The sequence below is a fragment of the Equus quagga genome, chromosome 13, assembly GCF_021613505.1.
Source record: "Equus quagga isolate Etosha38 chromosome 13, UCLA_HA_Equagga_1.0, whole genome shotgun sequence".
Classification (NCBI taxonomy): Eukaryota; Metazoa; Chordata; class Mammalia; order Perissodactyla; family Equidae; genus Equus; species Equus quagga.
The window spans coordinates 101,073,679-101,086,467 of NC_060279.1; the positions used below are offsets into that span (position 1 = coordinate 101,073,679).

The 12,789-nt window shown below is 57.2% G+C and overlaps 4 protein-coding genes across 11 annotated transcripts; 2 read left to right on the forward strand and 2 right to left on the reverse strand.

Moving 5' to 3' along the window:
• Positions 1-12: 12 nt before the first annotated feature.
• On the reverse strand, positions 13-4,925 carry LIN37 (lin-37 DREAM MuvB core complex component). Its single transcript, XM_046681303.1, has 9 exons — positions 4,732-4,925; positions 2,089-2,164; positions 1,851-1,901; positions 1,495-1,524; positions 1,328-1,413; positions 1,077-1,243; positions 382-522; positions 222-295; positions 13-136 (listed from the first exon to the last, which is right to left on the reverse strand). Exons 1-9 carry the CDS (start codon positions 4,763-4,765, stop codon positions 55-57), a joined length of 741 nt encoding a protein of 246 aa, XP_046537259.1. The 5' UTR covers positions 4,766-4,925; the 3' UTR covers positions 13-54.
• Positions 4,926-6,057: 1,132 nt separating this feature from the next.
• PSENEN (presenilin enhancer, gamma-secretase subunit) lies at positions 6,058-7,495 on the reverse strand. The gene is made up of 4 exons (XM_046681326.1): positions 7,338-7,495; positions 7,049-7,204; positions 6,528-6,632; positions 6,058-6,340 (listed from the first exon to the last, which is right to left on the reverse strand). The coding sequence occupies exons 1-4, from the start codon at positions 7,462-7,464 to the stop codon at positions 6,201-6,203; spliced, it is 528 nt and encodes a 175-aa protein (XP_046537282.1). The 5' UTR covers positions 7,465-7,495; the 3' UTR covers positions 6,058-6,200.
• Positions 7,496-7,537: 42 nt separating this feature from the next.
• On the forward strand, positions 7,538-9,815 carry U2AF1L4 (U2 small nuclear RNA auxiliary factor 1 like 4). 6 transcript variants are annotated; one of them, XM_046681293.1, is made up of 9 exons: positions 7,539-7,684; positions 7,830-7,917; positions 8,057-8,107; positions 8,309-8,375; positions 8,458-8,477; positions 8,581-8,679; positions 8,857-8,990; positions 9,103-9,198; positions 9,542-9,815. In XM_046681293.1, exons 1-9 carry the CDS (start codon positions 7,581-7,583, stop codon positions 9,624-9,626), a joined length of 744 nt encoding a protein of 247 aa, XP_046537249.1. In that variant the 5' UTR covers positions 7,539-7,580; the 3' UTR covers positions 9,627-9,815. The 6 variants fall into 6 exon arrangements, with proteins under 6 accessions (XP_046537252.1, XP_046537249.1, XP_046537248.1 ...); XM_046681292.1 differs by having other exon boundaries at positions 7,540-7,684; positions 8,458-8,507; XM_046681296.1 differs by lacking the exon at positions 8,581-8,679 and having other exon boundaries at positions 7,538-7,684; positions 8,458-8,507.
• A 171-nt stretch (positions 9,816-9,986) lies between these two features.
• IGFLR1 (IGF like family receptor 1) lies at positions 9,987-12,560 on the forward strand. Of its 3 annotated transcripts, XM_046681240.1 has the most exons (5): positions 9,987-10,112; positions 10,532-10,756; positions 11,159-11,343; positions 11,663-12,032; positions 12,116-12,560. In XM_046681240.1, the coding sequence occupies exons 2-5, from the start codon at positions 10,600-10,602 to the stop codon at positions 12,439-12,441; spliced, it is 1,038 nt and encodes a 345-aa protein (XP_046537196.1). In that variant the 5' UTR covers positions 9,987-10,112; positions 10,532-10,599; the 3' UTR covers positions 12,442-12,560. The 3 variants fall into 3 exon arrangements, with proteins under 3 accessions (XP_046537196.1, XP_046537194.1, XP_046537195.1); XM_046681238.1 differs by having other exon boundaries at positions 10,018-10,756; XM_046681239.1 differs by having other exon boundaries at positions 10,018-10,756; positions 11,666-12,032.
• Positions 12,561-12,789: the final 229 nt, after the last annotated feature.

Consider the following 12,789-nt stretch of genomic DNA (forward strand, 5'->3'; position numbering starts at 1 on the left):
GAGGCCAGGAGGGAGGAGGAGAATGTTTATTGGGGTTGGGGGGACAGGGGAACATCACTGTCGCTCGTACATCTCCCGTAGGATCTTCATGCTTTCTGAGTAACGAAGCTGGTTCCGATGAGATGCCTCCTTCCACCTGCAGTAGGGGTGGGGAGGTAGAGGGAGGACTCAGCAGTCGGGGCAGAGGCCACATGGGGGCAAGCAGGCTGGCGGATGCTCACCTCTGGCGGATGCGTTTCCAGCGCTGCATGTTGCGGTAGATGAGTGTGGAGGGTGAGGGCTCCGGCTCGGAGGGCTGCATGGACAGAGAGGTCAGGCTGGGTGGCCGTGTCCAAGTGCCACAATACACCCCATGGACCCGGGCCAGCCTTGTGTACCCACCTCATCATCGGTGGTACCCTGGGTCTCAGGCTGCAGTGGGGATGGAATTCGGGATCTGCAGGCGTCTCCAGGTGGCCCAGGGGCTGTAGGCGGAGGCAGCTTGTACACATCCCGACTCTTGCTGTTAGTGACCTCTGAACCCTGGGGACACAAGGGCCCCAATACCAGGCCCAAGAGAGTCAGAGAAGGCGGCCAGGGGTACACATTTCACCCTTCCTGCTTCTCCCAGTGACAATAGAAATGAGGGACTCACCAAGGACTTGTACTTAGGAGTCATGTCTGAAGGGTGGGGACCTTACACAGCTTGGGGTCCGGTCTGCCTGCCCTAGGGATCCCTGTCATCTCCTGTCCAACCCAGGGACCCCCATCTACCCCTGCGCAGCTCAAGGGGTCCTCATCTGCTCCCCTAGGCCAGGTGGCTACACCTGTTTACATTAAGGACCTCTGTCCAGCCCCCAGCTTTTGGGGACCCCTGATTTTGGAGGTCTCATCTATCTGCCCAGGGGAACTCTATCCCCACTCCCTCCCAGACCAGGTAGCCATGTCTGCTCCAGGGAGTTCCATCCATACCCCAGCCTATGGGTTCATATTTGTGTGCCTCCCTGGAGCCAGGAGTCATTTCAGGGATGGAGACCTGCTGCCTCGGGGGAGGGTACCTTGTGACCATCTACCCACTGCCCTGCCCCCCGTCCCACCTCCTCATCCTCAGGCAGCGGGGGCAGTGGCGAGCTGGGCGAGCGTTCACGCTCGCGCACTGAGGGGCTGTTGCGCATCCAGGCCCGGCAGATCGGGTACAGCGGTGTGTTCTCACTGAACTGAGCCAAGTCCACGCTCCGGTCAAACAGCTTGATCACATACGTGTCTAGGGTGGTGGGAGTGGGAGGGATGTGAACGTCCTCACGTAGCCCCTATTCTTGCCCGCCCTCCAGGGCTACCACCTACTCACTGGATCGCTGTGGCCCTCCCTCAGCCAGCCCATCATCCATCTCCCTCCTCTTCTTCCTCCGCTGGTGGGGGAAGCGGGCAGACGGCCTGAGTGGGGAGGGAGAATGTCAGGACCGGGGTGGGGGCTGGGGACCTCTCCTCAGCTGGTTGGCGCCCCTGCCACCTTACCGTTTGCCGGTGGCCGCGATGGAGCAATCTCTGTGGGGAGAGACAAGGCATCAGCAGGCTGACCCTTGAACAAATGCTTGCTCAAACCCCCCAAAGGCATCCTGGGGATGCCCTGAGTTCAACCCTGAGATGCCCACGTGGAGCCCACCAACCTCTCAGGCCTTGTGTCCCACCCACGCCCCTGGGGCTCCAGGTGCCAACCGTGAGGGAACCTAAGTGTTTGCTGCCCCAGGGTCTTTGTCTGCGTAGAGTGGTTAGGACTGTGGGGAAGCATGGGGCAGACTGCTCAGGGCGTGCATGAGGGAAGAGTTATCCACGACAAGCCCTCAGACACGGATCCCAGCAACAACACTTACTTGTTGTGGGTGTCCGAGGGGGTCTTTCCGGCTTCCTCATCCAGACGCTCCCTGGAAGAAGAAAACTGTGGGCTCAGGGTTCCAAAGGCCTGGAGTGGGAAGGCACCAAGTGGCCTCTCCTTTGGGCCCCTTCCCCACTAAGCCAGCCTCTGTCCCACCTAGATCCACCCAGGACCAGAGGGTCCAACTTGCCAGGGCCCCTGACCCGCTCTGCCCCTATGCTGGGCCAGGTCCCGACCTGTCCATATGACTCTTCTCCAGCAGACACTGCAGAACAGCATCCAGTTGGTTCCGGGCCTTGGCCATCTCCAACTCTGGGAAAGAGGGTACAGAGCAGGAGTCAGCTCCCAGGCCGTAGGCAGGTGGACAGCCAACTGGCCAGGGAAGGGCATTCATATCCGATCCTACGCCAGGCCCGGGCGTGCTGAGGGTGCAGTGGGCAGAGACTGCTGAAGCGATGAGCAGGAGCACTGGCTTCCAGGACTGTCCCATATGCTAGCGTGTGACCTAAAGCCAATCACCTTACCTCGCTGAGCCAGTTTCCTCATCTTGAAAGTGGGTCTCCGAATGACACCTATCTGCTAGGACTGCTCTGAGGTTAAATAAACCATGTTGTCGATGAATCTCTTAGCAGGATGCAATAATAATAAGTGACATGTACACAGTGCTTGCTATGTGCCAGGTGTTGTTCCAAGCACATCACACACATTAACCCACTGAATTCTCACAGTAAGCCTGGCAGGGAGATATGATGTTTATCCCCATTTTAAAGACAATGAAACTGACGCACAGAGATGTTAGGCCACTTGCCCAAAGTTACACAGCTAGGAAATGGCAGGACTGAGGATCTGCACCCAGTCTGTCTGGCTCCACAGCTGAGGTTATGAGGCAGGGGCTCACACTGGGGACAGAATCTCGCCACCAGATGTGCTTTTTTTGGCAGAGGCAGTGGTGTTATTTATAATCTGAATTAAATCTGAATGAGCTGACAATATTTAACAATTGGGAGATTTCATGTAAAATACCCATTTTTGGCATTTTTTTCCCCAGGAAATGAGATCTGGGCCCACTTTCCTGCCTGCAGAGGCGATGGCTGGCTCTGTCAGCCTGTGTTGGCCTCCCTTCATCACGGAACTTAGGAGGTGATGATGTTATATATATTCTCCTCTCACTCCTGTGGGGTGTTCGCTCTCCTCTTCCCTCTAGTAGGAGCTGTGGCCCAGTGCTCAGAGCCTGGAAGGACACTCGAGGACATGCTTTGCCAGCCCTGGGACTTCCTGAGGAGACCGGGAGACGCAGGGATTCCTGACATCCCTCAGAGGAGAGATGGGGTTGAGGAAGGGGCTGGGGGCAGCTGAGATTCTAGCAAAGAACCTTGGGCAGGAGCCAAGGTCTGGATCGAGCATATCTCCTTCCCTGCCCCCGCGTCTCTCCTGAACCTCAGACCTTGGGATCCCACGGATTCATGTACGCGTCCCCCTGGACATCCACCAGGCTCCTTCCACCTACTAGGGCCACACTGGCCTCAGTGTCTCTCTAATTTACCTTTTTTCCAGAGCCCTCATTTCAGGGGTAGCCCCACTGTCCCCCAGTCCCTTCCTGGGCCTCAACATGGACACCTCTCTCTCTCCCCCACCCCAGGCCATCAACCCCATGGCCTGTCCACTTGGCCTCCTGAGGGTCTCTCCCACCTCCCCCTCCCTACCCCACCCACTCTGGTCCTTTCCCTTCCTCCCCCCCGCCCCCCCGGGCTCCCAGCCTCAGTCTCCCCTTCTGATCCACCCACCACAAGGTGGCCAGGGGATTCTTCCTGACACTGATCAGAACACTCCACGACTCTGCAGTGCCCCCAGGACAGTCCGCACTCTTCAGCCTGGTGTTCGCAGGCCTCCAGGACCTTGCCTTCTCCTTCCTGCCACCATCATTGGTGGTCAGGCCCCTTTCACTTTTCTACCCACAATTTTTTTGGCATCTGGGGGGGCATCTTTATTAACTCACTTCTCAGTTCAAAACCCTTCCTTGTTTCCCTATTTCCATCAGAGCAAAAGCCAAAGTCCTAACCTGGGCCCACAAAACCTGTCCCCCTCCCCTCCCGTTTGTCCCCATCTCCTCGCAGTCTACCTGACCCACTCTTCTCCAGCCACACAGGCTTCCCTGCTGGCCCCTGAACACGCCAGACAAGGCTGCCACTTCAGGGCCTTTTCAAAGCTATTTCCCTCGTCTGATTCGCGGTTCCCACACGTATCCTCATGTCTCTCTCCTTCACCTTGCCTCCCTCCTGATCTCCTTACCTTCTCCTGTTTCATCTCATTACCACTTATACCATCTAACATCCTACATCATTTCACTATTATCTTTTTGTCTGGATTCCGTGTCTCTCCCACTGCCCTTACCACGCCAGTCCTGGGTTCCCATCGGCTCGGCCCCAACCCCAAATCACTTCTTCTCTCTCAGCTTGTTTCCCCATCTGCCACATTTCCTACTTCCTAGGATTAGTGGGAAACAGTGACTGCGAGGACTAAGTGCTTCCCTGTACTTCAGGCGTTCAGCACAATGCTTGACTCACGACCACTGCTGGATGTGGGGAAACTGAGGCAGAACCAAGAAAAGAGTCCTTCTCAGAGTCACACAGCTCAGGATCCCCATCTCTTACCGCCCCACAATGCCTGAGCCACCACCATTCAACCTTAAAGCTATCTCGAGCACAGACCTGGAGGGTATGAGGGTGGCAGGAATCGCTCGATGCCTGACAGCGATAGTCAGATGGGCTGCAGGGAGAAGCCGCGCAGTCTGCCTTATCGCGATAATCCTGTCTGTCGGGACTCCCATCCCCTGATCAGTCCGATGCACCCGGACAGGCCCCCGACCTCGGGGTCCTCACCTGATTTTTCCACTTTCACCTTCACCGGGAACATGGTTTGGGTCTGGGGTCTGGCTAGCTGGGTCAGAGAAGCCAAAAGAGCCTAGGATCACAAGTCAAGGTCGGAGGCAGACGGGGAGAGGTCAAAGGTAAGCTTCGGCTGCGGACAGTCCTCCGCCCTGAGCAGCGTCCGGCCGCGACCGCCGCCGCTGCCGCCACCTCCTCTAGTTCCCCTTCTGAGGGCGGGCCCCTGCGGCAGTCGCCTGTTCCCATTAGTCAGTTCGGCCGTCAATCTCGTACCCCGACCATTTGAGAGCCGCCGCTGTCGGCTCCCAGCTCTAAGTCCCACCTTTCTGGGGCCCCGTTTCCGGAAACAAACCAACGACATCCCGGGGTGCTTCCTGGGAGATGTAGTTCTAGCTCCCGAGACTTAGCCGGGGTAACGGCGCGTGCGCCGCGCAAGGCACGGTGGAAGACGTAGGATCAGGGCACAGCAACCTTGTTGAAACTTGTAGTGTCAGAGCTTTGAGTAACGCCAGTTTAGCTATTGACAGGATTTATTTAACCGTGGGAGTCCCTCTTGTCCCTAAGAGGAAGGCAAGGCTGGAGTTTGATGGGGTTCCCTCTTACTAGGCATTTGCTAGGTGCCAGCTACCTGTTAATCTCTTTTCAGGCACAACCTCATTCATTTGGCAAATATTTATTAGGGGGCCAGGCACTCTTCTGGCCACTGGGGACACCGCAGTGCACAAAACACACAAAAATCCTTGCCCTAACAGAGCTTATATTTTAAAGGATGGAAGATAAACAAGTAAAACATTTTAAATGAAATGTGAGAGGACAAAGAATATAACCTGAAAGGGACACAGGGAGTACCAAGGTGGGGATTGAAATTTTAAATAGGATGGTCAAGGAAGCCTTCTCTAATAAAGCTCTTGAATATGTCTATTGCTGCAGACAGCTCCTTCAGAAAATGGGAAACTTCCATTGACCACATGTCCCTTGGCCCAGACAAATTGTACGAGGTAGCATTGTGATCCACATTTCCAATGAGAATACTGAGGCTAAGTGGGAAAGTAATGTTTTCAAAATTCACACACTATCAGTACAGGATAGCAGCCCCTAGTACTGGAAGCATTATTCCTTTCTTGGTTCTGCATGTGTAGAATAGGGTTCCTGAGCGGGAAATTTCCTATTTCAGAGGATCATGATTAGTAGTCAATGAAAAAAATGCACATAATGTGTGCAGCACTAAGCCGGACACAAAGTAAGCATTCAACAAATGTTTCTGAATATTAATAATCATTTTATGATTCAACCTCCAAAAGATCCTAGAGAGTCAGCATAGAGAATTAGGGTCCTTTATTGGGGGATGTCAGCAGAGAACACAGGAGATGGGAACAAGTCTCAGGGGCTTGAAAGTTGGCTTAGAGTAGAGGAACACATCCTGGGAGAATGAGCAGGTTCCCGGGCCTGTGCAGAAGAAGTTGTCAGGGGGTACCCAAGGGTATGGTGAAGGAGAGGTAGTCCCCAAGGGCGCCCCAACGGGGCCGGTAGATCTGGAAGATGGTGATCCAGGTGGTGAGTATAATCACCCAGAAGAGGAAGCCCACAGCTGAGCGCCAGACATCTGTAGGAGGGAACAGGAGTGGGGAAGGCTGGCCTCCACCTGCTCTCTGGTCTGCCCCAGACCAACCCTTTTTTCTCTTCTACAAAGACCCAGAATTCTGGAACTTCCATCATCCTCTCCCACCAAAGCTTCCTGCTTTCCCCTCCCCACACTGGACGGCCTCCCTTCATCTGTGCCCTGGACTCACAGCCTTTGATTTGGCTCTGCTCTGTGTATGCCGGGACAAGGAAGGCCTCTCGGAAGAACCAGAAGATGTTGACCAACCAGAGAAAAGGCAGGAAAGCAAACCCACCTAAAAAGAAAAAAAGCGAACTGGGACATAAGGCAATGAGGATCCTCGCCAATACCCACCTAGAGGACCTATTTGGAAGTCTTCTCCCATACCCAAGTTCAAATGGAAATCTCTGCTATCAGGGACTCAGGAATCCTGGCTGCTCCCTGGGATCCAGGAGTCTGATTCTTCAACCATCTCTTTCTCAGGACTCAGGAGTCCAGCTCCTCAACTCCTCTCCTCTCTTGGGACCCAGAAGTTGAGGTCCCAGCCTCCTCCTTCCTCAGGACCCAGGTCCTTCCCTCAGACCCAGGAGTCCGCGTCCCCAGCCGCTTCATCCCTTAGACCCAATAATTCAGGCCCCCAGACCCTCTTCCCTCAGGCGCTCTAGTCCGGTCCCCTCTCTTCTCCTGGGACCCTAGGACACCGGCCCTTACCCAAGTAGTACTTCCGGCACAGGTTCAACTTCTCCTCGTTGGACACTCGCTCCAAGTTCATATTTGCGCGGAGGCACGGTCGTCCCGAGGGTCCGCGGGGCGAGACCCAGCCTGGACCCCAAGAGACAGATGCAAGGATCGCGAACAACCACGCCCCTATTACGACAAATGGAGATAAACTGAAAGGTGGGTTTACTGAAAGAGGGGCACACCTGCCCCCACCAGAAAGCTAACTGGGTTGAAACGCTCTTTATGTTTACTGGGGGGTGCGAAACGACCCCTAACTTACCAGGGCAATCTACTTCCTGTGGCCTGGACGTTTCGCCACTTTCAACTACGGACGCTTGCGCGAGCTGCCGCAAGCATCTCTGGAGTTTGTAGTCTTTTTGGTGAGGCAACGCTTCACGCATGCGCATTCAGGGAACTCCGGCCCGTCGTTCTGCTCAGAGGGCGCAGGCCTCCGCCACGCAAGCGCACTAGGGAGTTTGAGAGCGTGATGAGCGACCCGAGGCGTCGATGAACTACACTTCCCATGCTCCTAAGCGATGGAAGTGATGTAAAGAGCAGACAGAATTGGAGGGTTCGGGTAAAAATGGCTGAATATTTAGCTTCGATATTCGGGACTGAGAAGGACAAGTGAGAACGGGCACAGGGAGTGGCTCTTTAGGGGGCCCGGGACGGGGCTCTTGGTTCCCTGGTGGTTGGGCGGCGTGGGGCGGTGTTTCTGGGGTGTCCGGCCTCCCCGGCCCTTGGTTCACCTCTGTCTTTGCACCTCTTCCAGGGTTAACTGCTCTTTTTACTTTAAGATCGGGGCCTGCCGGCACGGGGACCGGTGCTCCCGGCTTCACAACAAACCGACTTTCAGCCAGGTGAGCCCCACCACGGAGCCTCGGGGGTTAACGCTTCCCGGCCCTTCCCCTTCTGCTGTCCATCATCATGAGCTCCCGCCTTTTCCGGATTTCTAAGGGCCACCCTACTGCCCCGCTTGTTTCTTGTCGGACCTTGCAGGTTCCTCCCCCAACCTTCAAGCCCTTCTCCCAGGATTTTGGCCACGCCCCCGTACGTACAAGACTATACCCCTGGGCTGTGCCTCACTGCTAGGTGTCCCCTCTTCTGGTTTCCTTGGGGCAGGCATCGCTGATGCCCTCAAAATGCTTAGGTTTCTCTGATGCAAGGTCTCACCCCAACCTTCGTATCTCAGCTATTTGCATGTACCCCGCTCTCTGAGCTCAGGCCCTGTCCCTTTTAAATTCTGTTCAGACCATAGTGCTGCTCAACCTGTACCGGAATCCACAGAACACCGCCCAAACCGCAGACGGATCGCATTGTGAGTGAGGGACCGGTCTTGGGGGCAGGGCGGATAACTGCCAGCAGGCCACCCCCTGATTCCACCCTGCCCCCTCCTCCAGGTCACGTGAGCGACGTGGAGGTGCAAGAACACTATGATAACTTCTTCGAGGTGAGGGTTGGCAGGGTGGATTGTGTTTCCTTTGGGCGGGGAGCTCAGCTGAGTTCCTCCTGGTCTTCCGCAGGAGGTGTTTACGGAACTGCAGGAGAAGTACGGGGAGATTGAAGAGATGAATGTGTGCGACAACCTGGGGGATCACCTCGTAGGCAATGTCTATGTCAAGGTGCCTGCTGTCCCCCCATTAGAGCCCAGAGGTGGAGGCATTTCAATGCCTAATGGCCACCACTGAAGCCTCACAGCTTGAGGTCCATCGCTAAATCCAATCCAGCCCCAGAGCTACTAACTAGTCCCCTGAAGATTTCTGAGTTTGATTGCTGACCTTGACCGACTTTCCTCTCAGTTTCGGCGCGAGGAGGATGCAGAGCGGGCAGTGGCTGAACTCAATAACCGCTGGTTCAATGGGCAGGCTGTGCATGCCGAGCTGTCTCCTGTCACCGACTTCCGGGAGTCATGCTGTCGGCAGTATGAGATGGGGTATGGTAGTACAGGGCTGGGATGGGCACCTTGAGCCTCAGACTACTGTGTGTGTGTTGGGGGCTGTCAGTGACAATGGTTTCCTCCATCCATCCGTCCATCCTCTACCTAGGGAATGTACCCGGGGTGGCTTCTGCAACTTCATGCACCTGCGACCCATCTCCCGGAACCTCCGGCGGCAGCTCTACGGGCGGGGACCCAGGCGCAGGTACCTCAGGACCAGCCTGCCACGACTCTTTATACCCTAAGCCCCATGTACTGAGATGAACCTCATCCTATGCCCCAATAACTGTCTCAAGCCTTCTGTACCCTAAGAATAGCCCTGAGCCCCATCCCAAGACCAGCACCTACGTCCCAACCACAAAACCAGCCTGCACCCCAAACCCCCCAACCCAAGGCCAACCTACATCTCCAATCCTGAGATCAGCCCCTGGAACTCTAGTTACTTCATCACCTGCCCTTGCCCCATCCCAGAGCAGAGAGGCAGCCCTTGGGGATCTGCACACCACTCCCCATGGCTCTAACCCTTCTCTCTCCACTCTGTTTCCCAGGTCACCCCCAAGGTCTCATACTGGCCACCGTCCCCGTGAAAGAAACCGACGACGATCCCCAGACCATCAGCATGGCCGCTTCTGAGACTCTGGCCCCGTTGCCTGCCATCCTGTTGCCTGCCATCACTTCCTGGCCTGGATACCTCCTCAAAGCCCCCTTAACTTCCTGGTGCCATCTTCCCCATGCTCCAGGGCTCCATGATATAATCTGTTCTACACAGGGACCTTCTCCTACTGCCCCTCCCCTAATAAAGTTCTGTATTGAGGGTTTAGAGCTTCCTTGTTAGCTGAACCTGCTGCGGGTAGGAGTTTCCTTCCACCCCCACATCCCCTGACAAGGGGAAGTGGGGCTGGGCTCTGGCCACAACCTCAGCAAGTAATCTCCAACAGGTGGGAAAGCAGCTGGCTCAGAGCCCTGGGCCCCAGAAACCCCCAAGTGGGACTGGTGGGGTGGGGACACCTTTGTGCTGGAAACTTCAGCACGTCCACCTGAAGCTTCTCAGGGGAAGACGCCTGGTTGTGGCAGGTTGGAGGATTCCCAGCCCGGAAGAAACTGGGGTTAGGAGCTAAGGTAAGGTCCCTGGGACTTGAATGAGAGTCTCCAGTGGGTGAGGGCCCCACCCTCCAGGCTGGCCGCCCTGAAATGAGAGCTGGTAATGCTGAATACTTAAGCTTAGCATATGCCAAGTGCTGTTCTAAGCGTTTTACTTCTAGCAACGGTTTTAATTCTCTACAAGAACCCTATGAGACAGGTGCTATTATCCCATTTTACAGATGGGAAAGAGGGCGGGAAGATAGCAGACGTGGGACAAGAATCCACGCAGTCTGGCTCCGTCCTCGCTCTAGCCATCTTGAGGCCTTGTGGCCTCTCTGATAATGGGCCAGGAGCTGGACTGGGGTTGGTGGGTAGATTCCCCTTTTCCGAAGGGGTGTGGGGATCCTATGCCCCCACATCCACTGTTTCCTTCTTCTGCCCCGTTTCCTGGAAAGTGCGGCAGCAGCGCTGTGGCCGGAAGTCCTGCGGTCACAGCCCCCCAGGCTGTAGGCCCCGCAGCAGGATGAGGCCCCTCCGCCTCCTACGGACGGCCGCGCTGCTCCTGGCCCTGGCGCCGCCGCGGGAGGCCTCCCGGCACTGCGGCCTCCTGGAGTACTGGAACCCTGACAACCAGTGCTGCGGAAGCTGCCTGCAGCGCTTCGGGCCGCCCCCCAGCCCGGGTGAGGAGCAGGGACCCGGCGTATGCATATAGCCAGGAGCCGGGAGTGATCGGGGAAGGGGCGAGGTCTGCGGGGTACAGCCCATTAGGCTCGCTTCGGGGTAGGGGGCTGGCGTGGGTGATGACGGGGCCCCGGCGAAAGGGGGTGTCCTGGGGCGGTGAGGAGGCGGCGGCGGGGGAGAGGAACGCGGGCAGAGCGCGGGGCCCCGGGCGGAGGGAGTGAGGGGGCGGGGCCTGCGGAGCAGGTTTCCAGGCCGGCAGCGCGAGCGCGGGGAGGACGCCGATAGGACGGGCGGGTAGAGTGCAAGGGGCGGGGCCTGCTGGGATAGGACGGGGGGGAAAGGGCGTCGCCAGCGCAGAGGAGGCGGGGCTTGGCCCCTCGTGAGACCCTGTCTCCCACTAGACCTCGAGTTTTCGGAAAACTGCGGCCTCAATGACTTTGGCGATCACGTAACGCCCCCCTTCAAAGAGTGTCCTCCTGGGCAGTGCAACCCCGACAGAGCGGAGCTGTGTAGCCCCTGTGGCGGCGGAGCCACGGCTCCTACTCCCGCCGGGAGGCGCGGTGGAACCCGGCTGCGCTGCAGAGAGGTGCGGATCGCCTCGGGAGGGCCTGGGTCTCCTCGGGAGGGCTTGGGTCAGGGTGCAGCTTGCCAGAGTGGGGCGGAGTTGGAGGGCGTGTCTTGGGATCGGATGGGCGGGATGTGGATCAAGGGAGGGGGTGTACCCCACTGAGGAGGATATGGGTAGGAGCATGCAGTGTCAGGAAGTGACCTCCCTGGGTTAAAGGGGTGGGGGTCTGGATCAGGCGGGGACCTGGCCCCACTGAGGGATATAGGGATGGGAGGACTGGGCTGAGAGAGCAGGAGTGGGGTGCACCTCCCGCTTTACTCCAGCTCGCTATTCCCAGAAGCCCGTCCCTACCAAGGAGCTCTGCCGTCCGAGCGTCCTTAGCTCCCAGGAGCCCAGCTCACCGGCGACTTCCAGTCTCCCGGGGACATCTGAGCGCAACGTCCCTCAGCAGGCCTTGCCGAGTTTTGCCCTGCCCCTGGTGCTGGTTCTGCTCCTGACCTCCACAGTGATGCTCCTACTCGCCCTGCGAAGGCACTGCCGCCGCCGCGGACAGGGGAAAGCCGGCCTCCACACCTATCCTGCCTCGGCTTGCGGAGACCCCAATACCCAGGGCCTCACCTCCTTGGAGTCGTCTCCAGGCTCCCTGGAGGCATCTGAGGCGGGGCACTCATGGAAGGAGGTCTCCCTACTTCCACTCCTGGGCAGGGGTTAGTCGGGGACACACTAAGGAGGGGGAAGGTGGACTGGAAGCCCGCCCTTCCTCCCGCTCATCCTTCCCTCTGTCTCCCAGAGTTCCTGAGTCTGGCATCGCAGCCCCTGTCTCGCCTCCTGGATGAGCTGGAGGTGCTGGAAGAGCTGATTGTGCTGCTGGATCCGGAGCCTGGGCCAGGTGGGGCGATAGCCTGTGGCACCACTCGACACCTGGCTGCGAGATATGGCCTGCCTGCTGCCTGGTCCACCTTTGCCTACTCTCTGCGACCCAGTCGCTCACCTCTGCGGGCCCTGATCGAGATGGTGGTGGCAAGGGAGCCCTCTGCCTCTCTGGGCCAGCTTGGCACACACCTGGCCCAGCTAGGGCGGGCAGATGCTCTGAGGGTGCTGTCCAAGCTTGGCTGATACGAGGTTTGCCTGGCTAGTACTCAACAAACGTAAAGTTTCTGTTGAAATAAGTGCCTAATGTCTTTGGGCTTCAACTAAGGGGGCCTCTTGAAATACAGTCTTAATTGGGCCAAGAACCAAGAGACATCCTCTCATTCCTCTTAGTCCCCTAGAAAAAGGGCCCATTCCCACCACACACACAAGACCAGATGTCTGCGAGCTGGTCTCTGGTGCCTCTGAGAAATATACTCCTGCTTCCCATGGGAGAGCTCAGCCCCGGGAGCCAGCTGGGTTCTGACTGGAATATGTAGAACGTTTGTTGCTCTGAAGCCTACAGAGACCCCACAATTTACTTCTAATTCTGAA